The sequence below is a fragment of the Dipodomys ordii genome, unplaced genomic scaffold, assembly GCF_000151885.1.
Source record: "Dipodomys ordii isolate 6190 unplaced genomic scaffold, Dord_2.0 Scaffold18, whole genome shotgun sequence".
Taxonomy (NCBI): Eukaryota; Metazoa; Chordata; class Mammalia; order Rodentia; family Heteromyidae; genus Dipodomys; species Dipodomys ordii.
In genome coordinates, this window is record NW_012267234.1 from 17,791,768 (window position 1) to 17,818,102 (window position 26,335).

General features: G+C 48.0%; 1 protein-coding gene across 1 annotated transcript in view; it reads left to right on the top strand.

Moving 5' to 3' along the window:
* The window catches only part of Cdh13 (cadherin 13), a 739,646-nt gene that overhangs the window by 486,988 nt on the left and 226,323 nt on the right, over window positions 1-26,335 (top strand). Inside the window, exon 6 of the mRNA XM_013013008.1 lies at window positions 19,651-19,795. Coding sequence (XP_012868462.1) covers window positions 19,651-19,795 — 145 coding nt within the window. The remainder of the gene's footprint in view (window positions 1-19,650; window positions 19,796-26,335) is intronic.

Genomic DNA, 26,335 nt, shown 5'->3' on the forward strand with positions numbered 1-26,335 from the left:
GGAGAAATGTTTCATCAGACTGAATTTTTTTTTCTATTCTTTCAAATGGGTCTTAATGGGTAACTGCTGATTAGATAAATGTGCAGGAAAAAAATACCACACTGATTTGGTATTAAAAATGAAGACTGATAGTTAATACAACAATATCCTAAACTAAGCAGGCTGCAATAATATATCAAATTAGATCAGATGGCTTTCAGGATGAAGGCTTCTCTTGGGTTTTGGGGGGAGACTGGCTAAAATACTTTGCTCTATATGACAATAGAGCATCATACGGGAGGAATAGTCTCTGAGATGTATGTCTGTGTGTCCCAGCCCCCGGTTTATTGAAGCCATTCCCATATGCTCAGATTGCACAGCTGTCTGTAAATGGGCGGATAGCACCATGAGTGCCTTCTAGTCCACATGGCCCTTTCCCACTGGCTACTGCTGAAGGGTTCCTCCCACCCCCTCGAGAAGGGCAGGAAAATGGAGCTCAAACTACTACTCGGTGGATGCGGGCACATTTAGTTAATGCAAAATCAAATATTTTGCTTAGAAAAACCAATAGAACCACTGAAGCAGCAGCTGTGATGGGTGATGCTTGCCCCTCCCTGTTCAGCTGGCGCGGGCCTCTGTGAGGGCACGAGGGGCCGAGGCGGAGCGGACCAGAGCAGGGCAGGGTTCTAGCGTTGAAACGTGCAGCGTGCTCTTCCCACCTGCCCCTGTGAGGATGCACCTGTGACTTCTTCCAGGGCTCAGCTGAAGGTCAGACATCTGTTCTCATACAAGAGAAGAAATGGGTGCATTGGCCGTAGGAAGAAATGACTCCACATGATACATTACGGACAGTTTTACTAATCTCACATGTGGGCTCTGTATTTCCAGCTCCATGGGAGACATGGCTCCATCCTAGGGCCTTTTGCAATGGATCTGACACATGGCTGTCTTTCAGCATACTGTTCTTTAGTCAGTGGCTCCTGTAGGTTTACCAGCATTGCCCTTCTTGTCTTTGGCCTACACTCCAGGTGGTACAGTAGATCCCTAAAGGACCTACAAGTTGGCATAAAGAGGCTTGAATCCTCACCTCACAGTACGTGACCTTGGACAGACTGCTCACCCTTGGCCACCGAGGGGGCTGAGCTGCCAGCGACAAATAGGAGTGGCGTGCACAGAACGACTGCACCGAAGAAGCTCGTCTGTGCATGGTGCTTACCGTCCCTTGCCCTTCACTTGCGAATGGAAGCCCCTGCATGGATGGGCGTGCAGAATCTCAGTCACAGCCCAGGCCTCAGAGGGAGACAGACCCTCAGGTCTCCTGCCCGGGGCTCTTAGTACCCGGAATTCTTCTCCATGTAGAACTCATGCTCTGAAGGTGGCCACACAGGACTGATGGGTGTGTCTCCTGTCCTCAACAGTAATCTAAAAACGTGTGTTACCTATAAGACTGTTTTCTTGCTCATTTCAATGAGAACAGGGTTTCAGCAAGAACCAGCTTTTCCTGATAAAAATAATCTGAAGATAACATTGTCTTTCTCCAGATGATCACAACCATAGATCCTAAAAGTGGGGCACGCAGCCATCTCCCAGGCCCTCCTGCCTTCAGTTCCAGTTGTAGATTAGAGGGTGTGGAGCCTGTGCGTGGGAGAAGAGAAAGAAGATTGGAGCCCCTGAGATCTTTGGCTGAGGGGTACGGAAGTTGGAAGTTAGCAACTGGAGAAAGGGCGCGATAGTTTAGGAGCCGCTATGGAACAAGTCTCAGCAAAAGAGTATCCCAAGGCCACAGCTGCGGTTTGAAGTTTTTAGAAAGTGAAAAGTTATAAAAAGCTATCTAAAAGGAAACGGAAGGCAGGTAATACTTTAATGGAAACTGAAGGTTAATGAAACATTTCATAGAGTTCATTGACACAGTGCATAGAATACAAATAAAGGAGATTGAAATTAAGGGGCTTTGCTGATAGCTCACCTTCCCCCTTTTGAACACTAGCTTGTTCTCAGACTGAGCTGGAAAAAATAGGCCTCAATCCCCTGTGAAACAATTGTTCATTATTAATATGCTAATTTGGGTCAGGCCACCTGGAATCACATCTCTAACGTTGACTCTCTTACAGGGCTTTCTTTGCAGAGTTGGACACAAAGCTCTTGGCAATGTGTAATTTAACAGAATTAATTAGTGGCACAGCAAATTGATCAACTTACAGGCCTGTCACACACCAGTCCCTGGCACTGGAGTTATTCAAATTGGCGTGGATTCTCTGTTAACAGCTGCACAGCCATCTTGCACAGTGCTGCGGGGTTAGAGGAAGGGATGAGGGGGTCAGTGGGGGTGGGGTGGGGTGGTTTCTCACCGGAAGTGTCACGAAGGGCCCGGGGAGACACCCTATGACAGAAGACAGGTGAACAACAGAAAAAGTAGAACCAGTTTAATTGATTGTTGTTTTATATGACATGATTGAAAAACCAGAGGCCCTGGGTGACCGGCCCACATTTATGGAGCGTGAACAGTTTTGTAGGGATACAATGATTGAAAAAGAAAAAAGGGTATGGACCAAAGGGAGTAGACTGAGAGAGGAAAGCAACAAGCTATGGAGGTGTATCTTGGCCTCTCTGCGCATCCTTCCTTCCTTCTTCCTCTGGCTTCGGGACAGGACCCTTTCTGGAATGGGGGTGGATGGGGTCTTAGCCCTTACAACCCAACCAGATTGGTTAGAGAACGTATTTGTGGCTGGCTCTTAGGCAGGAAGCGGGAGGGTGTTACAGCAATATGGTCAGGCTCTATGACAGGCTTTCAGGGAAGGGGCTCCATGTCTGTGACCTGCCCTGGAGAGAAAGGAAGGAGGAGGAAAGCAGCCGTGCAGAGAAACCTCCACTTCGGAACTTAACAGGGCTGCCTTGACTCCGAGATGGCGATCTGAGCCTGCATGCCACCACCATCATCGTCCTCACAGAAAGGTTTCCTGGCTTGGGAATGGAAGGCGGCAGGACCACCTGTGTGGGCCCAAGGACCTGTGACTTGGGAGGTTGCTCCAGGTAAATGCAGGCATAAAGCGTAAGAAAGCCAAAGGGCAAGCCTAGACATGAGAGGAAACCCCAAACCTGCCTTGGTTCTGGGTCTGGGATGCGGAGTCTGGAGGGGGCAGCTGCCGCCTGACACAGTGGCCTGAGGACTGACAGCCCCACCCCAGCTGTTCCACTGGCCAGCATCTGGGAAGCCTGCTGTCCTAGTAAACAATGTCTGCTTTGAGCTGTTGGCAAACAAGTTCCTGAATCTAGTAAGAGTGATTCCAAATTCAGTCCAAGGATAACTGGAGGTGGAGCCTGGTGGCGGGGACCAGAGCAGGGTGCCCTGCAGGAAACCCAGTGGCTGAGCAGAGCTGGGAGAGGAAGAGAGTCGCAGGACAGCTGTAGACGAGAAACTCACTCAGAGAGGCAGTGTCTGTCCCTCATGTGTGACCCGGATCCTGAGATGATTGACAGCTCAGGAGCAACTACGAAGCAGTACCGAGAGGTACCAGCTCGTACCAAGTAGTACTGAGCAGTACCAGCCAGTACTGAACACTATTAGCCAGAACCAAGCAGTAACAAACAGTACCAGCTAGTACCAAGCAATACTGAGTACTACCAGCCAGTACTGGGTACTACCAGCCAGTACCAAGCAGTATCAAGTACTTACCAAACAGTACAGAGTAGAACCAGTCAGTACTGAGCAGTAACAAACAGTACCAGCCAGTATCAAGTAATACTGAGTAGTACTAGCCAGTACCAAGCAGCACTGAGGCCCATAGCTACACCCGTGCCTCATGAATGAGACAAGAGCTGTGGACATCCACAGCCACTCCTCGAGTGGCAGCCCTGCCCCACTCCTGTTGGTAGTGAAAATGACCCAGAAGGCACAAAGAGTGTCCCAGAAGGCTGCCTCTGGGCAGATGAATTATCCCTTCTTATTCCTCAACAAGCAAAAACCGCTACCCCCTAATCCTAGCTGACTTGTCCTACCAGGATGGTTTGCCCCTTGCTTGATTAATTGATCCTGTTGCTTGTTGGCTCAGCAGATCCTGAGCAGCAGATACATGCGAGGCACGGAGGAGACAGAGGCAAATTTATAAAAACCATGTGTCGAGTGGGGATACAGCAGTACAGCCTTGCAGACAGTGTCCCCGGAGTTACCCCAGAGGTCTCTGCCAGGAGCAGGGGTCACCCAGAGGAGAGATGAGCTCAGGAAGCGCCAAGCAACCTGGCAGAGGAGGAACTGTGTAGACTTGATTTCACCCGCGCATTTGGTTTTTTTATTTAATTTATTTTTTCCATCGGGTGTGAACTCGGAGCCCGGGCTCTGTCCCTGAACTTTTGTGCTCAAGGCTAGCTCTCTACCATTTTGAGCAGTGCCTTCATTTCTGCAAGCTTCCTTCCGCCCGGGCACCTGCCCTGAGAGCAGCAACCATCTTCTCCTTCCCCGGTGCCTGCAGGGTTTAATTAATCGTGGATATCATATTCATAGCAATGACTCCGAGGCCCTCGGGAGTTAGAACTGCCTCCTGAATTTTCAAAGAAGGATTACAGTTTGTTTAATTTAGTTGGTATTGAGTGTTTATCCTCGAGTTTTAATTCTCTGAGAGCTGGTGTCCTCGTGGAATGGACTGTGCTCCATTGAAAAGTATGTTTGCGTCTATTTATCTAAGTTGGTCCTCACAGAGGAGGCTGGTCGGAGGCCCCTACTGCCATGCTTCTAGAGAGAGAATGGGAGCCGATGGTTAGCTGGGAGGAGGGGTGTGTGTGTGTGTGCGTGTGTGTGTGTACACGCGTGTGTGCACGCACACATGCACACATATGTGCCCAGGACCAACTACAGCTATGGTAGGTATAGAATTAGAACCAAGATCTCCTACTCTCAACCTCTGGTTCAAAAGCAAACAATTAACCAGAGTCTGCCACTTCCCACTTGTTTAGAATATTAGGGGTTTTACTCAGCATTGTTCGTGAGGCCAGCACAGAGTAGAGACCCCTCACACCCCGTCTGTGCCCCCCGTCACTCCAAGCCTGCCTGTCTCCGTCCATCCTCCCCACACCTCTCCGCCCACTCCCACGTGTTCCATGGTGATGGAAGAATTCACATCTGAAGCGTTCAGTTCCTCCGCGCCTGCCTCTCCCTCCTGACCCACCGTTCTTAACTGCTTCATTGAGATAAGACTCACAGCACACAGCACACCCAGGTCAGGGGCTCAATTCAGGACTTTTGAATACATTCCCGGGTGTGCAAACCACACACACACACACATCATTAATTTTAGAACATTTTCATCAGCCATTTCCTCATCTCCCAAGACTTGAAGCAAGCGCTATGCTTCTTGTTTACAGACTCAGTGATTCTGAACAATTGTACAATCTGTGGCCTTTTGTGATGAGCTCCAATCATTCGACATTTTCAAAGTTCACCATATCAGAGCACATGTCCATACTTAGTTTTTGTTCATGTTGTTTACACATTCAGATGTTGATGAATCGCTGAGTATCTACCTCTGAGCTATCATGAATAGGGCTGCTCTAAAATGCATCACAAGGTCCTGTCTTGTGACAGCTTGTTTGTTCTTTTAGCTAGTGCCTCAGAGCAGAATTTTCAGGTGGCACCATAGCGTGCTGAGCTATTGGAAGAGCTCAGGTTGATCCAGGACAGAATGTTACCAGTGTTAAGTTGCCCCTAAAAAAGAAGCCAAGCAAAGAGTGTACAGTTGTCCACAGCTGGCTGAGCATTCCCACCTCTCATTCTCCCTGCAAACCACCTTCTCCATTTCTCCCATCCTCCGAGGCTCTGACTCAGCTCCTCAGGGCCACAAGCCTGGGCACAGGCTCTTTCCCATCTTCCTTTCCAGAGAAACCATCTCTAAACTGCCCCTTGCCAATCTACAGGGGATTTCACTATGAATTTTGTTTCCATTTGATCCCAATATATGGTGACTAGAGATAGATTAAATAAATTTTAAGATGTTTTAATTATAAGTCAGGATTTGAGTGCATAACTTGAAGCCTAATAGGTACAAAATACATATCTGTTGAATGAATAAATGAGGAGGGAGATAGGAGAGGGAGAGAAAGGAAGGATGGGAAGAGAGAGGAGGGAATGAATATGAATGATTTTTGTTAGCGAGACCTCAGGTTCTCAAGACTCATTTTCTCCCTGGGTATTTTACTGTTTTCTCTTTTTTTATTGCTCTGAATGGTGTTGAATAAGGGCTAAAAAACTTTCCCATACAGGACCAGATAATAAATATTTTAAGCCTTGTGAGCCATGCAGACTCTTTCGTAGCTACTCAATTCTGCCGGTCTGATAGAGGCAGCAAATAAGATAAATGAGCAAGTGCTGGGCTTCCAATACTTTATCTACACAAACAAGCAGCAGGCAGGATTTGACCTGTGTGCTATGATTTGCCTTCTCTTCTAGAATGTTTTGATATTTTATACCTTCCCCTTACTATCCTTCCTGCCCACAAATCCTATCCATCCCACCCTCCATCTTTGCTCTCTTTCTCTCCCAAGCCTTAGCTGAACCAATTTAGAAAACTTTCTGTAAACTGGAAAACAAAGTCAAACACATTCTGCATCATTACAACATCCTAACGTGTCTGCATGTCTTCAGTGGCATTAAAAGACCCTCCATAAATCTACTCATTCTCACTCAAGTCTAGACCCACTGAGGAGTGAAGTCCTCAGCTCCTCTTCTCTTTACAAAATGCCGAAGGAAAATGGGAGAAGATGACGTGAGGTAAATGCATTCTCTCCATTAAAAAAAAATGTATAGAGGAGAAAAGAGTTTTTAAAAAAATAGAGGGTAAGCTGGGCACTGGTGGCTCATGTCTATAATCCTATGATCTCAGGAGATCTGAGACCTGAGGATCACGGTTCAAGCCAGCCTGGGCAAGGAAAGCCCATGAAACTCTTAGCTCTAATTATCCACCAGAAAACTGGAAGTGGCGCTGTGGCTCAAGTGGTAGAGCACTAGCCTTAAGCTGAAGAGCACAGGGACAGTGCCCAAGCCCAGAGTTCAAGCCCCATAACTGACAAAAAAAATAGAGAGAGGTTAAGAGAAAGAAGCTATCCAAGTAGAAAGCAACAGAAGAACTTGGTGTTAGGGGTCAGGACAGACTCAGTGCAGGGCATGGTGCCTGCCTCCCACCCAACTCTGCTGAAGATGGGATTGTTTACTCTTCTCAGTTAGAACTTTACCAGACAACAGTCAAGTTGACCAGGCTACAGTTACGACTGATTGCTTAGGGCTGTGTGTGTGTGTGTGTGTGTGTGTGTGTGTGTGTGCAAATGAAAAATCAGAGGAGAGATGCTGAGCTAGGTTTCTAAGATTGGGAAAGAGAAATTTATGTAAGAAATATGAGTCTATTCCTGGACCTTGGATTGCCTCATTTATAAAGTCAAGGACAGATGGGATCACTTTGGTGAGCTGGAATTTGTTTTGAGTTCCACTTGCTTTATTCCCCTTCATTTAAATATGCTTATTAGTAATATGTGTGTCAGAACAAAATCATTTTCTATCAATCATTGCCAAACAATGGATAATCCATTGTAAAATACATTTGCAGGTTTTGACAGTTAGAACAACATCATCGCCCCTAGTTTCTTCCTTTGAGATTGGCAGAATATGCTTTTGCTACATTCTTAATGCACTGCTTTCTGGCTGGGTTCATACAGGTGCCCTTTCTTTCTTTCTTTCTTTCTTTCTTTTTTTCTTTCTTCCTTCTTTCTTTTTTTCTTTTCTTCTTTTTTTTGTCAGTTGTGGGGCTTGAACTCTGGGCTTGGGTGCTGTCCCTGAGCTCGTCAGCTCAAGGCAAGCGCTCTACTACTTGAGCCACAGTGCCACTCCCAGTTTTCTGGTAGTTTCTTGGAGAAAAAAGTCTCATGGACTTTCCTACCCAGCTGGCTTTGAACTGCAATCCTCAGATCTCAGCCTCCTGAGTAGCTAGGGTTATAGGCATGAGCCTCCGGCCCCCAGCTGTCATTTCTTTCTTGCTTACTGATCTGTCCTCTAGAGAGGAAAAGGAGGCTATCTGATGAGCTGGAATCCCTTAGCTAGTTCATGGTTTACATGTTACATTTCTTAGCAATGCGCTGGGAGACACTGATCTAATGTGTTGGAGGAGCAAGACACAATTTCTTGACCTCATGAGCTTACATGCTGGTCGGAGTGACAGATGGCAGACAAATGACTTCACAGTCAGACAGTTGTGACCAGAGCCCTGGGAGCAGAGTGGAGATGAGGAGTGACTGGTTTCCGCCATGAGAGACCTCTGCCTTTGAGGAGAGAAGCGAAGGGCATGAAGGAGCGGGGTTGGCGGGAGAGGGCACAACATGGCCCCAAGTGCCAGGCAGCTGACGAGCCCCAAAGAACACCAAGGAAAGCGTGGCTCCAATTTTGGGGTGTGGCACCATCAAGGCTGTGTTTGGGGTTCCTGTTGGAGTCGTGTGGGCCACCGTGAGAACTTAGAACACAATTGATCCAAAATGGCTGGAAAGGCAGAGTCCAAGGGCAGCGGTCCAACCGACATCTCAAGAGACGTTGGGAATCTGTAGGGGGAGAAATGTAGAGAGGACCATGAGGAGGCAGCCTCACCAACAGGGTACTAGCTGGTGGCTTGGCCAAGGCGGGCATGTCATGACAGGGTTGAGCCCTGGGGATGGCGTCACCCAGGTGGAAAAGGGACACTGGACGGGAGCTAGCAAAAGGACCGGCCAACATGCCATACCCAGAGCGTGTGGCAAGAGCGGGCACCCCTCCTTCCTGAGAGCCCACTGCCGTCAGAAGCACTCGGCAGGACTTCTCACGCGAAGGCCACAGTGGGGGACGTAACACCACGCGTCAGTCCCCGCAGGCAGCTCCTGCCACATGGGACGTGGGACTGTGAACAAATTGAACCCGGAGTCCATGTGTCGTTTTCTCGCTCACTTCCCAAAACTCCGGTGAGTTGCTCTTCACTTAGCACGTGCCTAGCACATGCTTTACAAATCTCATTTCTTTCCTGTGCAGTAGGAAGTCCTCTTCCATTGTAAAAAAAAAAAAAATGAGGAAAGTAAGATTCTAAGAAGGCAACTGAATAGCTTAAAAAACACAGAGCCGCCAAGAGCTGAATCTAGAGTGCACGCTTGGAATCTCCGCTCTCTCCTCATTCTCTTATCAGTGAGGTTAAAAAAGTGAAGCTTCAGAGAAGAGTCAGATGTGGATGACAGCTATGGTTCAGAAAACGCAGCTGATGAGCCCACGTTCCCTACGACAGCATCCTGTGCATCGGCTCTTCCCTCATCTGAGAACGGGAGCGAGGTGAATGTCTGTGTGCATTCCACTACAGAGGGACCGTCTCTTAGTCAGTGTTCACTTGTTTCTCATTGGTCACAAACAGAGGTTTGACCCACCAACAGTGATGAACGGAAGTCAAGCTGTGGTCCCTGTATAAATAAGTTAGGATTTTAAAAATAAATGTGATTGATTATTAACTCAAGAATTAACACATGACTCTTAGAGACAATCACAGACAAGAGAAACAAGAAAAAAATCACCTGCAATAAAACCATTTAACTATCTTTTTCCTGGTACTGGGTTTGAATTTGGGACCTTTCTTGCTCAGGTCTGGCAGTCTACTACTTGAACCACATCTCCAGTCTGGCATTTTGCTGGTTATTTTAGAGATGGAATCTCATAGACTTTTCAACCTAGTTTGAATTCAAACTGCAATCTTCCATGTCTCAGCTTCCTGAGTAGCTAGAATTACAGGCTTGAGCCACCAATGTCTGGGTTTTTGTGGCTTTTTTAACAGAATCTTAATAGCATAACGTCTATATTTCCTAAATTGTATTATATCATATTTACTATGTTTCTGTTCCTTTTTACCTCATACATATTGCACTCCATGTATTCATTAGTATTAATAGTGTACCATTACTATATTTTTACATTCTCCAAAGCTTTTCTGCAATGCAGATTCCATAGTTCATTTCATCTTAGAGCATTTTGGTATTTACAGTTTTTCCTATTTTTAATCAAAATTGATATAAATATACATGTTCACATACATACATATACATGTACGTGCATGCACACACACACACACACACAGAGCTAAATGTCTGCAAATAAAACTCTTAAGTATTGACAAACTACAGGAGAATGTTTTCATATCAGTAACAGATAAGAATGTGTTTGCTCCCAAGTTTTCTGAGCACAATTTGCTTTTTTCTAATTAGACAGTTTTGTAACAACAAAAATATTCTAGCTTTACTTTTATAGTAGTATTTGCTTTATTGTTTTGCTAATTATTATTCTTTCCTTGTTGATTCTTTTTGATGGTCCTGAAGGTTGATCTCAGGACAGATGCTCTACCACTTGAACTATGCGTCCATCCCTGTTTGCTTTGACTAGTCTTCAAATAGGGCCTCACAGTTATGCCTGGCAGCCTGAACTGAGATCTTTCTATTTAGGCTTCCTGCATAGCTCGTAAAACAGGTACTTGGTGTGACTATTGAGATGAAGTCTTTCAAGCGTTCTGCCCAGGCTGGCCTTACCATGATTCTCCTGATCCCTGTTTCCCAAGTACCTGAATTAGAGATGTGAGCCACTGTACCCAGCTCCCTGTTGATTTTTAAGCAGGTTTTGGCATAGTAAACATAAGACTGTGCTTTAAATGATACAGACACCTTCCTCTGCAGATTTCAGACCATTCATCTTAACGTGCAGATCCTGGCGGCTCATACCTACAATCCTAACTGCTAGGGAGGTTGAGGCAGGGATAGTGGCATGGTGAAGTATCTCTACAGGTGTGAGGGTTGGGAGGCCCCTTCTCAACCAGTACCCGTATGCGCCGTGCACACCTGTATGCGCCGTGCACACCTGTATGCGCCGTGCACACCTGTCATCCTCGCTTCTTGGAAAGAAGAAATGGGTGGAGCTCAATGCGGGCTCACACCCCGAGAGGAAAGGAGACCCCCCATCTCAACATGGTAACCGGAGCAGAACAAAAGCACTCGGCAATAAATCACTTGTCTAGCAAATCCAAGGCCTTGAGTTCAAACCCCATCCCACCGCACACACAAAGAATCATGTTTGAGTGTTTATCATTAATTTGCATGGTTAGCTATTCCTTCTCATGGGATTAAGAAAGGCCTTCCTCATCAATATCATAAAGATTCAGTGGATTTTTATCCTCCTAATACTTTAATCTACCTGCAATTCATTAGGCTATACTTTAAGTAGATCTACCTGAATTTTTAGAGAATATCATATTTGATAAAAAAAAATTTTGATTTTTTTTAAAAAATGCCTTTACATCTGTAAGCTAGAAAAACCACAACAGAAAATATTGGCATTACTTTGATTCCTTTGGAATTTCACATTAAAAGAGGGAGGGGGCCAGTGAAAATAAATCCCTACTAATCGTCTCCTTATAGCTTTGTTTTCAAAAGTATTCTATTTCTCGTCTTTGCATAAAAGTCTCCTTAACCCTTGTACATCCCCTTAATGGATCTGCTATAATTCCATCATCCGCAAATCCTATAAACTCTACTCAAGCCAATTAAATTTCCTGGCCTGTGTCCCCTCTGGAGGCCGAGGGTGTTCACCGGGACTTTCACCCCGAGCTGCTTTAAATAAAATTATTTTGAATATCTGCATAGATTCCTTCCACATCATTAAAATTATTTCAAAAGCTAAAGAGCAAAATGCCCCCAAAGTCCACCGTGGCTGTGAGCATGCACACACAGGAAGAAAATAGGTTGGCGTTATTGAGCAAGGAAAAAAAAAAGATACTTTGAAAGTAAAATCTTCAAAATGACGAGGAGACATGGAGTAGATGAGGCTTCTCAAAAAGCATTTAATCGTATGGAGACCTTTCCTGGGTCACCTGACACATACGAAACTTTTCCTCAGTCCTGTGGTTCTTGTAAGCGGGGGGGGGGGGGGGGTGCCAGGGAATTAGACCAGCTGTGTAAAGGAGGGGAGATGAATTTCACAAAAGGTGAAAACAAATGTTCTTTACTGCGTTCCAAGAGCCGCTAAAGAAAGGCAGGTTGCAGGTGTCACTGAGAAAGCTCTGGGTCCCCGTAGCAGGGAAGTGATTTCAAGAGAATAATGGCTGATCTGTAGGAATCGGAGGGAGGATATTGCAGCCACAGGGGCAAATATCTGAAGAAAGATCTGCAAATGCTTGGGACTCTCTGGGGACCGCTGAGCTTGTGGAGCCTCCTGACGGCATCCAGCCACTCCGTGGGAATCATGACCTTGAGGAGTGACCTTGCTTGTGGTGTCCATGCCCAGCAGGTGCATGCCGAGGCCCCTAGAAGCTCCTCTGGGCTAACAAACTTGTGTTTAGAGTCCCTACATGCCGGAAAGTGTTTGTCTTTCCTAACACAGGAAAAGAGAGGTGCTAGGTACTGTTTGCCCCATGGGTGCTCTGAGACCACGAATGCTGCTTCCTCAGTAAGGTCAGCTGGCCTAGGGACTCAGGTCACCTAGGATGGCATCAGTTTGCAACTATTTTTTTTTTGGTGCAATTGTTCATAGTAGCTACTGCCATCCCCTCAAAAGCATTCTTCCTGGGACAGAAATTGATGTGGCCATGATATCGTACATTCCTACTGTTAAATTACCACACACACAGTGACTCTAAGCAACTCAGATTCATCTTCTTGCAGTTCTGGAGGCTTAGAATCCTGCTTGGTTTGCACAGAGGGCTAAATCTAGGTGTCCACAGAACTGCAGGGATTTCTGGAGGCCCTGGGAGGCCGTCCCTTCTGTCCCTTCCGTCCCTTCCATCCCTTCTGTCCCTTCCGTCCCTTCTGTGCCCTTTCTGGCTCTGGAGGTTGCCCACACTCCTTGGCTTGTGTCTCCTCCTCCATCTCCCAAGCCAGTGTAGGCAGGGCAAGTCCATCTTACTTCCCATCACTCTCTTTCCTTCTGTCTTAAAGACACAGAGGTTCCACGGACTCCGGGTCCACTCAGATAATCCAGGCCAATCTGTGAGCTGATGTGCTCTACCAAGTAATCCAGCCATGTCCACAGATACCACGGATTAAGATATGAAAATCTTTATGAGGTCAAATAGTGGCAGTGAATAAATGGTATAGGAAGAGAATCAAGAGATCTGAATTACTCCTAATCCCTTTAAAGCAGAAGCAAAAACAAAAGGGGAACAGTTTCTAGAGTATGCGTGTTAGTATACAGCATGGATGCTCAGGGCTCACCAAGGTAGAGGAAATCCGGAGGCAGACTCCTGACAGCAAGTCCAACGTTCTTTCAGTGATCAATGTGAATGTCTTCGTTGTTGAAGAGATGTTTCATGTTCGTGAAATACTAGAAGAGAAGAGGTTGAGAATTACAGCCAGAAACTCAACACAAATATCTGTCAATACTTACTTCATTCAAGGCTCTAAATTAGCTGAGCCGCGTGAGATTCTGCTCTTACCCTCAAGTTATTTATGGTCTAAGGAGACTATAAACATATTGTCATTTATGCAAAATACTCCGGTTCTACCAAAGGAACGCACAGTAAATAAATGGATCAGACAATTAAGTATGTCATGACTCCGGTACCAAAAAAAGTGGGAGTAGTTTGTCACCTTGATAGGACGCTCTGAGATTAGTCTGACCTAGGCTGACCATTTTCTTACTTATCCTGACAAGCATCGCATTGGTGGCAGAAAAGATCATTTTCTAAAAATCTTCCAGTCTCTCAGATAGAAAAGCGAAAAGAAAGAGAATAAAAGCCTCTTGGGTTTATTCCCACAGATCCTGCAAAGAATATTTACCTGTCTAAGTGGTGAACGTTTTTTGAGGTTCTTGAGACATACATCTAAAGTCCTTTCCAGGAGAATTGTGCCACAAGGAGATTTCACCTGAGCAAAACTGGGTTCTGGCCAAGGTACCTCTCAAAGGTTGTCTGTCTAGGGCCATGTGCTGGGGTCTGACTTCTCGCATGTACTGTAAGGCTATGTGTGACTCAAACACACATGCATGTACACACGCCTTCACATGCATACACACACAAACATGCATGCACATGCATGCCCATGTGTACACACCTACGCACACTGAAAGTCACTCTGTCTGCACTGGAGTTGTGTTTTAACTGGACACACCTGTGTGTATCCTGCAGCGCAGTGCCCATGGCGGACGTCCAGTGGCCATTCTGTATTTGTGCAGTCATGAGGCTCTGTAGTGAGAGATGTGTAACGAGACCCACTTTCGCCTGAGACTTTGAAGCTTGTTCTCGAGCAGAACTTCCTGAGGCAGCAGCGAATTACAACATGCAAGCCAGTCCTCCCACCCGAGTGAGGGAATGTGGACAGAAAACATTGGTGTGGGTAGAAGAGATCTTATTGTTTGGGGGCAGCACTTGGATTTGAACCCAAGGCCTCCCCTTTGCTAGGCAGGTGATCTACCACTAAGCCATTGCCCCGACCCAGCCCTTTTACCTGCAGTCATTGTTCATGTTGATCTCCTGTTTTTGCCTCGGCTAGCCTCAGATTTTGAGCCTCCTCCCTACTACTTCCCGTGTAGCTGGGATTACAGATGTGCACCACCGTGCCTGGCTTACTGATTGGTAACTTTGTGCCCATACTGACTTTGAACCCCAGCCACACCTGGCATGGGTAGCAGACATCTTTTTCTCGCCACAGGAATGACTGGTTTTCTTTGTGTTGTAAAGTTGTAGGTACCGTATGTTCTTCATTTTGTGTGATCTAAAAACCAATGACTGAAATGCCTGCTGGGGAGAGCGCATGTTTCTGCGCTGTAGACTGACCTCTAGCCTCTGAGCGAGCAGGGTTCCGATGTGTGTCACTGGTCAATGTGTGTCACTAGGCCCTTCTTGCCTCGAATACGTAATTAGACACAAGAGGCGGGGACCACTGTTGGTCACTAGAGTTTTCGGAGCCAGTTGTGGCCACTTGCTGTGGTTCCTGCGTATCGCATCTCCTTCTTCCCTGGCACATCGGCCACTGGGGGGGAGGGGAGGGGGGGAGGTAGGGGAGGGAGCTCCGCACGTGAGAGGAGGGGGGCGGGGCAGAAAGGGGCGGCGCGGGGCGCTGGCTCCCATCTCTTTGAGAAGGTGCTCCATGTCTCTCTACCCCTGGCTGCCTGTTTCTCGTCTTGTGGTGGGCACCTACAAAGCAGCCTCTAGATACAGACATGAAGAGGTATTGGAATACTTCCCTCTGAGTGTGCCCATCTGGCTTTGTTTCCGCGCCTCAAACACAAGCACGAGACTCAGTCCTGCGATTCACAGGAGACAAGCATTGTTCCAGACTTTGCAAACCACGGGTTTGTGTATGTTGGGGGGCGGGACGGGGGTTTCAATGAGGAGCGAGAAGGAAGGTGAGAGCATCATTGTCCATTGGTTTTCTGACCGGGAAGATGTCCCCTTTGGAGCGTAAGAGCCTCGCATCAGAAAGCTGGCATTTTCTCTGTGCGTTCCGACTTTCATCGGAGAGCAGCTAGGAACAATGCCCTGGGATCGGTGGCCAAGGCCCTGCTCACCGACTTCTCCATGTGTATCCATGTGCTCGATTTTCAGCCACAGTCTTAATATGCCTTCAAGAGCTGGATGGACTGCTCAGTAAACCACCAGCTTCCCCTTGGCTGTTCCACTCAATCGACGGTCCTTCCCTCTGTGGGGAACTAGCAGGACACCCTTCCCCTTCCTCGTGTCAGCCTCCCCCAGCAGTTCACAGGAAGAAAGCCCTCACTCCCACTGGGCTCAGATTCTTGTAACTCCAAACAACTCCATTTGGAGATGAGCCGTGCCCTCACGCTTCGACTGACGCTGACACCACTCCCCATCTCTAAAATAACACGAAGTTTATTCTGCCCCAGGGCGTTGGCACTTGCCATCTATATGGTCTTTTCCCATGCAATCTCTGCAGTAATGGAAATGAGCTCCGTCCGTGTTGTGTAACACGGTACCCACTAGCCACGTGTGTTCACTGGGTACAGGGGACATGCTTGTCTTGACTGGAGAACCAAATTTCTCCATTCTTGCTGGGTCTCAACTTCTGTAGCCACATGTGGCTAGGGGTTCAGTAGTAGACCGGAAGCTTGTTTCTCAGACACGGAAGTGAGTGTGTTTGTGTTAACTTCCTCTGCTCATCGCCACCTGTTCACACTATACGATCTGGCTTTCCTCGTCATCATCTGCCTGGTGATCAGCATAGGGTCTTTGAACCAAGAGCTGTCCAAAGAAATCTGATGAGGTTGTCTTTAAAATGAGGAGCCTTCCATTAACCAGTACGTTGCTCCTTCAGAAACTATTCCAAATTTTTGGTTTCTATTTGTATTGTTGTCTGTAAAAATCATCATCATCATCATCTGAGCTAGATGTCACTGTCTCACACCTATAATCCTAGCTACTCAGGAGGCTGAGATCTAAGAATTGCCATTCAAAGCCGATCCAGGCAGCAATGTTCCTGAGACTCGTCTCCACTTAGCCACCAACAAACCTGGAAGTGGAGTTGTGGCGCATGTGATAGAGCTCTAGCCTTGAGTGAAAAAGCTAAAAGACAACACCCAGGTCCTGAGTTCAAGCCCTAGTACCAACACACACACACACACACACACACACACAAATCTAAGAACCAAAGTCTGACTAGTCCTACCCAATAAAACACCATCAAGTTGTCTGCTTAGATGGTTGGTTTTCTGAGATTCACTGCAATGTTTTGCCTTTTCCCTGAGCAGTTTCAGCCCATTGTCTGTCTTTCTGTGGTGTGAAGTTTCTGGAATCCACCCTTCCCAGTTTCAATGTATCTATATATTTTGAAAATGTGCATTTTGATTATCTGTTCTACCTGTGGCTTATGATACTGGACAGATCTTGAATAGAGAAGCTTAAGATTCAAACTCAAGATATTCGGTATCTTTAGACGTAGGCTTTTTGGTTGAATTAAAGTCAAATCCTGGGCTGTTTGAGAGAACAAAAAGCCAGGCTTTTGTTATTTCAAGACATAGCCCCCAAAGCGTCATTTCATTGATTTTTTTTTCTTTGCAAGCAACATTTTATGCTAGTTTAAAAAAAAAGCATTAAAAAAATAAAATAAAAGTGCCTCCTCTGTCAGATCTCCTTGGGGCATGGATAGTAAGAGGTTGGCCTTGGGAATTTTTTCTTAGATAAGACATTCTTGCATTCTTTTATCTACTTCAGAGATCAAGTATAGATAGATAGATAGATGATAGATAGATAGATAGATAGATAGATAGATAGATAGATGATAGATAGATAGATAGATAGATAGATAGATAGATAGATAGATGTGCACACATGTGATTGATTTTCCCAGTGACTGACACCATGAGCCAAAGTGAATCTCTCCTTTTGTCCATTCTCTGCTCAGAGCCATGGTCAGTGCTCAAGCCTGTAATGCTACCTAGGGGGAGGTAGAGATAAGGCTTGTGGTTGGAGGCCAGCCCAGACAAAATGGAGTTTCTCAGACTCCATCTCAGCCGAGGTCTGGGTGCGGCGGGGAGGTGCCGTTACTTTAGATCTCGGGGAGGCACACTGGCTGGAAACAGGGTTCACATCCGTCGGCCACAGCGACCTGAGGAAAGGTGAATGAGAACGCTGCAGCCCAGGCCAGCCTTGACACGAAGCAAGCCTCTTCCTCAGAAATAGCCAGTGCCAAAGGGTCCTGATGTGTGGCTCAGTGGGTAGAAGCCCTGCCTCATCCGCCAGAGGCCCCAGTTCAGTCTTCACTACTGCCCAAGCACAAAAACAAAGAAATAGCCTGGCTCCAATGTTTTGTCACTTCAACAGCCCAGTGACGTGCATACTATTTTGCGTGTCTTCACTCATCAGTCGAAGAAGATCTTTGGCTGTTTATGGAATGGCCACAGTCTAACACACCCCTGCCAGCACCTCACGCTGGGCATTGACTTAGTATGGCTGCCAGACTTCACGCTGCAGTGGGTACTTTGGACCCTGCAGTGCAGCTCAAGGAGGACCGGGGAGCTGGCCTGTGGGGCGGAGCACACGAGCAATGAATTCCCACATGCTATTTCCAGAAGGACTGTGGTCCCATCGGTCAGGTAGGGCCGGAGGCATTGCTCTCTGCCTCAAGAGTGTGCGCCTTCCTTTTCCTAGTTCAGGCTAATTCTGACCATGGTGTGCACAACGGTTCTCAGGACTGATACTCCTGATCTCCGGTTCTCAGCAGTTAACAACCTTCCCCAGCTCCACGCTAGACTCCACCGCTTCACAAAGGTGAATCTCTGCTCTCCACCCTCTCCCCTGTATCAGGGCCCAGGGGCAAGGGTGATGTTCCAGGATGCCTGAGTGGACACTGGCTGGCTAACTGGTTATTGGCTTCCTCATGGTGGGTGTTTTTATTCACCCCAGTTCACAAATGAGAAAACCTGGAGACGGGGAATCTTGTTCAAGGTCACGCAGCTATGACCTGGCCCTGGGGCTCCACTGTGCGCTCCCGGGCTGGCTGGGGTACCCTGCCCCCTCCTCCCCAGCCCTCGCCCCCCAGGGGTGCCGTGGCTGTCTCTGAGGAGCCTAGGCTGAGTTATCCCACGGACGTGAGGTGGCTGAGCTTCCTTTTAAAGGGGTCATGGTAGAATGCACTGTTTCTCATACAAACCATACAGCCCACGTTTGGTTTTAGTTGTACCGTCTTTCTTTTGGTTGATCTGATGTTTTGGTGGTGCTTAGGATTGAACACAGTACCTCCTTCCTCTTCCCAAGGCAGTTCTAAGGTTTTGGGGTAGACTCTGGCCCTTTGAGCCCAGGACTGGCCTTTTACCTTTACCCTACTTACACCTCTGGGGTTACAGATGCAGACACTCAACCTTTTGGTTGAGATGGGGGTCTTGGTAGCTTTTCACCTGGGCTGACCTCTGTCCTCCTAATCTCTGCCTCGAAAATAGCTGGGATTACAGGCATCAGCCACCTTGCCCAGCCTGGGTTTTTATTTTGTTGTTGCTGCTTGGGATTACAGGCATCAGCCACCTCGCCCAGCCTGGGTTTTCATTTTGTTGTTGTTGTTGTTGCTGCTGCTGCTGCTTTTTTAAATGCTATCTCCTCCATTGAGGTCTGAAAGTAGAGTTCTCTGGAAGTGTTTCATGGGATCATGAAATCCACGAATAAATAGCTCATTAACAACGGCCATGTAAGCGGGAATCATGGAGCTGCATCCAGACTCCTAAAGTGCCTGGGAAAGGCCATCCACAAATACTTCCTGACCCAGGTTTCTTCTCAGCAACACTAAACCCTCAGTCCTCCGTTAATGGGCTTAATTCATATCTGCGTAGCCAATTATTTTTATTAGCGTAGCATTCCTTTTAAAGGATCATGATGTTGGACAAACAGAAGCAATGTAAGCACATTTTCTCAGTTGTGGCTGGGGGATGTTTGTGGGTTGTTGTGTTGTTGTTGTTGTTGTTGTTTTTAACTTTGCAGGGTTGATGAATTAGTTGTAACGGTCCTAAGGGAGAAATCTCACATGAGCTGATCTGTGCCTCTGATTCTGGAATGCAGAGTTTCTCTTCTCCCCGGGAATGAACCTATGAAAGCAAAGTGGGCTTATGAAATTGCTGACCTAACCTACTGCCCTGGGGATCCTGATTTCAGTGTGCGTGGTGATTTAACGCCTTCCTTCTCCTTCCCCTCCCCCATCTCTTCGCCCGGCTAGCTGTTCGTGGAGACCATCGATGTCAATGGCAAATCCCTCGAAGGCCCGGTGCCCCTGGAAGTCATCATAATCGATCAGAATGACAACAGACCAGTCTTCCGAGAAGGCCCTTACATCGGTCACGTCATGGAGGGCTCGCCCACAGGTATGTCCGGCTGGCTCGCCGTCCGTGTCAGGCCCAAGTGGTCCCCTGTGGTCCCCTGTGACCTGTGGCATCCTTGATGTGTGATGTTGCTCCAAATTGTTTGCTGCCTCCGTGGGGACGTGTGATTTCTTTTTTTCTGGGTAGACACTAACGCTGAAAGATGACACTGATTGCATGCCAGGGGACACCTGGGTCTACCAAAGTGTCTTCCCTGGTCTCTGGGGTTGATACACACAGGGCACCCACAGCCTCGTCTCTGAGACTCTCTTGATAGATGCTGTGTAAATCTCTCACATTCCCCCTAAGAGCCCAGAGTTGACGAGAACTAGAAACTCCTCAGTGATTTCTTTTTATAATTGCCTTTTCCTAAGAACAATCTTGGTGAGACAGATCGCGCCTTTTCCCCTTCCCTGAGAAGGTGTTTGTGGAGAAAGTGTTGGTCTTCAGTCAGCACACACACATTGTCTCTGCGTCTCTGGAAGTGCATGTTGCTACCATTACGGTGACCACCCCAGCATACTACAGAGTTCTTCGCTCTCTTTCCTCCATGTTTCACTTGTCAGGAAAGGTTTGAAAACTTAGAGCTCCCATTTGGGCTCAGAACACACTCATTAAAGCCTCTGTGGGCCAGCAGCGGAAGCTGCCCCTGAGTATAATGCTTAAGAAAGTGAAGAACAAAGGAGAAAAATCCTAGTCATATTAGACTTTGATTCAAAGCTTTCAGACACAATTGAGTGAAAAGACGCCGTATTATTTTCTCACTAGGGCTGGGTGTGATTGTGCCTGAGAAATGAGTAAAAGAGTCATTCAGCAGACCAGAAAGGAGACGGAAGCCCAGGGCCCACCTTGCCGCTGTTCCCTCTTTGCTGAATTGATGGGATAGCATCAATGGTGTGTAGATACAGGAGGCTCGGGAAGCGTTGCCATGGTAACGTTCCCAGGCTACCAGGTGAATAATTCTATGCAAGCTGTCTAACATTTCTTTTCAGTTTCCCAGAGCTGGGTTTCTGTGCCCTTCCTAAGGTCCAGGAGGAAGGGGGACCCTCTCCCTGCCCAGCTTGGAATGAGCCTGGCACAAATGAGGGTGAATTTGCTGGTTGTGCTGGAAGGTGATTGGAGGAGAGTAGTGAAGACAGGCCTGGGGAAGTAGAGCCGGGGCAGCAAAGATGGGGTCGAACACATCAGAGCTGACCAGCCACGTGGTACCTCTTGGTGGAGAGAGGGCTTCTGGGGAGAGAGGCTCTGGAGCTAGGATTTGGTGTTTACAGAAATCTACTTAAGCCAGTTGAACAGGTCATGAAGGACAACGAAGGCTAGCAAAGTATCCAGAGTTGGAGCAGAGCGGGCACCTCCTGCTTTCCTGCTGTGGCCCTCTGGCTCTGTGCTTGAGTGACTGGAGCATGCATGTACTGTCGGTGTAAACAGCAACAGCACACCAGGCGCCGGGCATATGCACAAGTCTTTACACACTATGTATGTGTGTGCGGTGAGATGAGGTCCAGTTTTCCTTCCACTGGGTCCCTCCTTGGAGTTTAGAAAAGAGTTTCCAATTTCATTGCTTTACACACACACACACACACACACACGTCATACTTCCAGAGAAAAATAGACTCCTTCATGCCTTTGAATTTCTTAAAGCACAAAGCTACTCAGTTAGGGGTAGACACAGCTCCAGGAAAACATAAATCTACTCAGAGCTCTATTTAGGATTGGTCTTATCCCTTAAAATGCATAAAGGCTGCCGCTGGCAACACAGACTTCAGCCTGACTCATTGTTTGCTTTTCTGGCACCCTGTAACTGTCCAGCAAGCACTGAAATGGAATTGGTCAGATTTGGGGGAGGAGGGTCAAGAACGTGGAACATTTTGCAGAAGAACTCTTCGAGGAAAACAGTTGGCTTACTTAGCATTGTGCAAGGGAGCTGTCGGGAAGACAGACTCAAGGGTATGAACGGGACAGTGGGAATCTGATGGCATCATACTTAAGTCTAGCCTCCTCCCCAGCTGAAACCCTGTTCCTTATTCCAACAACCCTGGCCAGCTGCAACCATTAACCCCCACACACACACCTTGTTTCCACCATGCACCATGTCTGTGGCTGAGTCCTGTGTGGTGCCAACATTGTCCAGCGCCTGTTTTACTGGAAGAGACCTTCACCTGGGAAAGAATTCGGTGTGTTCCAGTTCCCAACTGGAGTAGAGGATTGGACATGTAACCTGAGATATCGACCTTTGCTTGGGTGCACTTTGCACTGGTGCACAAACCTTGGGGATGCAGTCAGCCACCAGAATTAACCCTGCTCCCACCGTGCACCCCTGAAGCTTTGGATTGTACCACACCATTTCCTCCTCCAGGCTTTCCTACCATGAGGGGTAGCCACCACGATCACCATGTTGTGGATGGTAAAACTACACCTGATCAGGGTGTGGGGACTTGCCCTCATTGCCCAGTTGGTAGAGAGAGCACAATTGAGGTCCTTGTCTCTGGATTCGGGGCACAGGGTCTTTTCTCCTTGCAGATCTAGCGGTGTGGAGCTCTATTAGATGAGCGCATCTATTGAGACCTCTCATACCATGGACATCTTGATCCCGGCCATCACCCACATCCCCTTTTTCCAAACCCACATCCCAGAGCACCTCACCGCACCCCAAGTTTAGAGGGACCCCCACTTGGTTTAAAACTCGTTACTATCTCAAAACACTTTCCCATTGTGGCACAAGGAACCCCTACATTTTCATTTTACACCATACCCCCACAAATTATGGCCCTATCTGATGCTCTGGCGAGTTTCTGAACATGGTAAGAGCTTGGGCAAGTTGTAGGGCCTTCTAGAAGCCTCCATTGCCTTGTCTCTAAGTTAGGGGCGGGGGATGTGGTCACAGCTGTGTGTCCTCCTGAGCGTCTGTGTGGGGATTAAATAAGGCTGCGCTTCACTCAGAGCTAGTGCATAACAAATGTTCAGGAGACGCCAGCGTACCGTTAATACCGCAATTATTCTTTCTACTCTGGCATCCTACCCTTTAGCAAAGGTAAAGCACAGAAACACACAGGGTGTGAAGGAGAATTCATCTCCCAACAAGGCAAGCATCACCGTCGTGTCCCGCTGCACGGGGATGTCCTCAGCGCACATTCATCACGGAGGAAGGTCACCTGTGTTTGTCTGCGTGCAGACGGGCCGTTCCCAGCGGCTGGCGCCGCACTCTGGGTGTTGTTTTCAGGAATCACTCCTGGATGAAGGCAGATCGACAGAAATTAATGGTCTTGGAACTCTGCAGACCATGAGCTCCTTTGGCTGAGTCCCTGCATTGATTTATGGGGCCTAGGCCGGGGCTCTGGCTGCCCCATGGGCCAGTTGGGTGTTTTCTGAGTTCCCACAACATGCCAGGTATCCCCAGGGTGCCAGCTCACAAGTGTTTTGCCACCCATGCTCCGGGCACTTTGATGAAGAGCCAGCCGTGAACAGGCCTTGGCTTCCCTGGGTGGGACTCTGATGAGGACAGTCGTGTGGTTTACCTGGCAAGTGCGAGGACCCCCAGGAGGAGGGGGGTGGGGAGAGAGGGCCCGGACCGGCCGTCAGCGAACCCCTCTCCAGCTACCAGGGTGAGCCTGGAGGGAAACGCTACCAAAGGACATTAAACACACCACGAAAATCACCCCAGCCTGGGGGCAAGGTAGCTGAGACCTGGGTCCCCCAAACTTGAAGATGAAGGGGAGCTGGCTTCCTGCACACTCAGCCGGCTGTGCATGCTCAGCCAGCTGTGCACACGGGCTGCCTTCCAACAAGACGCTTCGGCTCCGTTCCTCCTCCCGGCCTGGCCTACCCTGCCCGGCAGCCGGGCAGCGGGGAGAGTGGCCCCCACCGTGACAGACAAAAACAGGCAGACAGGCAATGCAAAGACAGAAAGACGTCGGTGACATTTCAGCTTCTCCTCACACGGGCAGGACCCGGATGCCCACACGAGTCAAGAAGGGACCTCTGCTGTGCACTGAGGCTGTGGCCACCAAGGTCACCTCCTCCTTGTCATCCTCTCTCCAGGAAGAGTCTAAGGGCCCGCCCTCCCTCTCTTCTGCTTCTCTGCCCTGGGTTTCTACCCGCTAGTATTTTTTTCCGCGTGTCCCCTCTAAGTGGCACTGTTCTGGGCTCCCAAAGCACTGCAGTGAACAGGGCCCAGAGTTCCTTCCCTCTCTCCTGGTACTCAGAGCCCTGCAGGGAAAAAGAAGGCCAGGAATAAAGAAGACCTGGAATACTAACCTCAGGAGGGGTACAATCTCCTGTCCAGCAAAAGAAGCCCTCAGGATATGGATGTTAACAGGATCACCTGTTAACCTTCCAGACGCAACATCTTTAATTTTTAAACAAATACGACCAGGCCAGACAGAAGGGAGAAGCATTGGTTGAGTGGTCTTTGGGACAAACAGGCCTATGAAGAGCTCAGCTTGGCTTGGCAGTTGCTGCTTTCCGTCATGTCTTGAGATGAGTAAAGATAGACGTGACGTTTGAAGGTTGGTGTCTGGCACTGAGCTCAGGCAGCATGCTTGGTCTGGGAGGCAGCCCAGCAGCAAGCCCCTGTCTGCTCCTAGTTGATGTGACCTCCCCCCCCACTCACCGTTCAAGTTTTCTTCACTAGCACTTTCAAACTTTTAAACTACAATCTATCTCTTCTGTCCTTAATGGACCCAGCAGATCTGTGGCTTCTAGGGTATTGGGCAGGTAGCCACTTTGTTGTTGTTTTCTTAAGTATGAGTTAGGAAATAAAAGAATTTGGCCTGAGTAAGGTAGCTCACACCTGTAATCCCAACTACTTGGGAGGTAGAGTAGCAGGATCGCCAGTCTGAGGCCAGCCCAGATCAAAAGCATGAGACACTCTCTGAAAAGTAACCACAAGCAAAAACAAAGAGGTGGGCCAAGCGGTAGAGTTTCTCACCCTGGCACCAGCAAACAAAAAAGAGATGGATAAAATAACTCATTGTTTTTAAGCTTTTTATAAGTGAAAGAAAGTATAGTTACGCCGAACCTCCCCATCCAAAGATGAGTACGGTTGTTATGTCAATGAGCCTTGTTCTCTTGGGATTCTCACAGAGAAGCAGGTACACACATGCAGAAGTGGCACCCCACCTGCTTGTCTGAGAATCGCAACCTGCACTGCACTGGCCCTGGAAATGCTTTCCAGAATCAATAGGCATCGAACCACATCGCTGTTGCGAATGCCTGGTGTCTGGGTCTACCACCATCTATTTCACCAGTCCCCTATTGATCAAAGTTGTTTGCACATCTCTGCACTTGTAATCAATTCCGCTGGGTATTGTTCGTCCTTTCCCACTTGATGGTGATTTATTTAAGAGAAATTCACAGCCGTAGGCTTACCCAGACCGAAGCTATGCCTTATTATGTTTGGATTCAGGTTTGAGTGGTGCTTGTATCCAGAGGATTTTGTTTTATAGTTCACCTAAGCTCATGCGTTGGGCTGCCATATCTCGTCTTGGCACAGATGAACATACAGATTGGTGTGTGTGTGTTTCTCTGGTTTAGACTCAATAGCTTGTGTTGTCTTGCCACCAAGTTCTTGATTTGGAAGGAAGCGGACCACAGTCATTTGTGCTGACCTGCCTCCAGCCGCTGCTGGAAAGGAGGCCGTGCAGTGTAGCGGGGGAAGGGCATCATCACCGGGCTGCAGAGTGTTGGCCTGGCCTTAGGAAGGGTGTGAATCAGGTGTGAATTAGGAAGGGTGTGTCATTTAACAGTACAATGAAAGGGTTGCATAATTCGAGCAGAGACCATTCCCCAAAGGGGAAATTGCAGTTGTGAATGCCGTGGACAGGGCTGTGTGAGCTTCTTTGAACTTCATAGCTCTTGCCACTATCTGATCAGAGAAGACACGGAATCTCTACCAAGGTGCTTCTGTGTCTGAAGGTCTCCAGGTGAGGTCTCACACAGACTAGTCACTGCTGCCTTCAGTCTGGTCAGATCTTCCCGCCTTCATCCAACGCCCCTCTGAGGGTCAGCACCACATCTGTTAGATGTGCTGCTGGTTCCTTGGAGCCTTCGAGTTCCTGGAGGTGCTGGTGAGATACGGAGGAAGGCCGGACCCTCTAATCTGGTAGAAAGGCAGCCCAGCGTGTCTCATCTCACAGCCCTTTGTTCAGCCAGTGTGGAATGAAGGTCAAGTCAATGCATGAGTGAATGGGCTTGTCTGTGTGCCAATAAAACTTTATTTAAAGGGAAGTAGGGAGTGGGGCAGATCTGGCTCCCGAGATTCCCAGGGCCTCCTTCAGTGAGGGTCTCCAGGACATCCCTGTTTGTCAGCACTGTTCTCTCCCAGGTCCAGAGCGGTGTGCCATCCCTGCCTATGAGCATGGTGCTGGCCGCTGTGGAACCAGGGAGCCACTCAGAGTGTAAAAGATGTTTCCTTACACAGTAGTGAGACAGGCAGGCAGATGGACAGATAGACAAGAGGCAGGCAGGCAGACAGGCAGTGGGGAAGGAAGAGACAAGAGAGGAATGGACACACCTCCTTCCCTCTACCATCTCCCAATGGCAGGG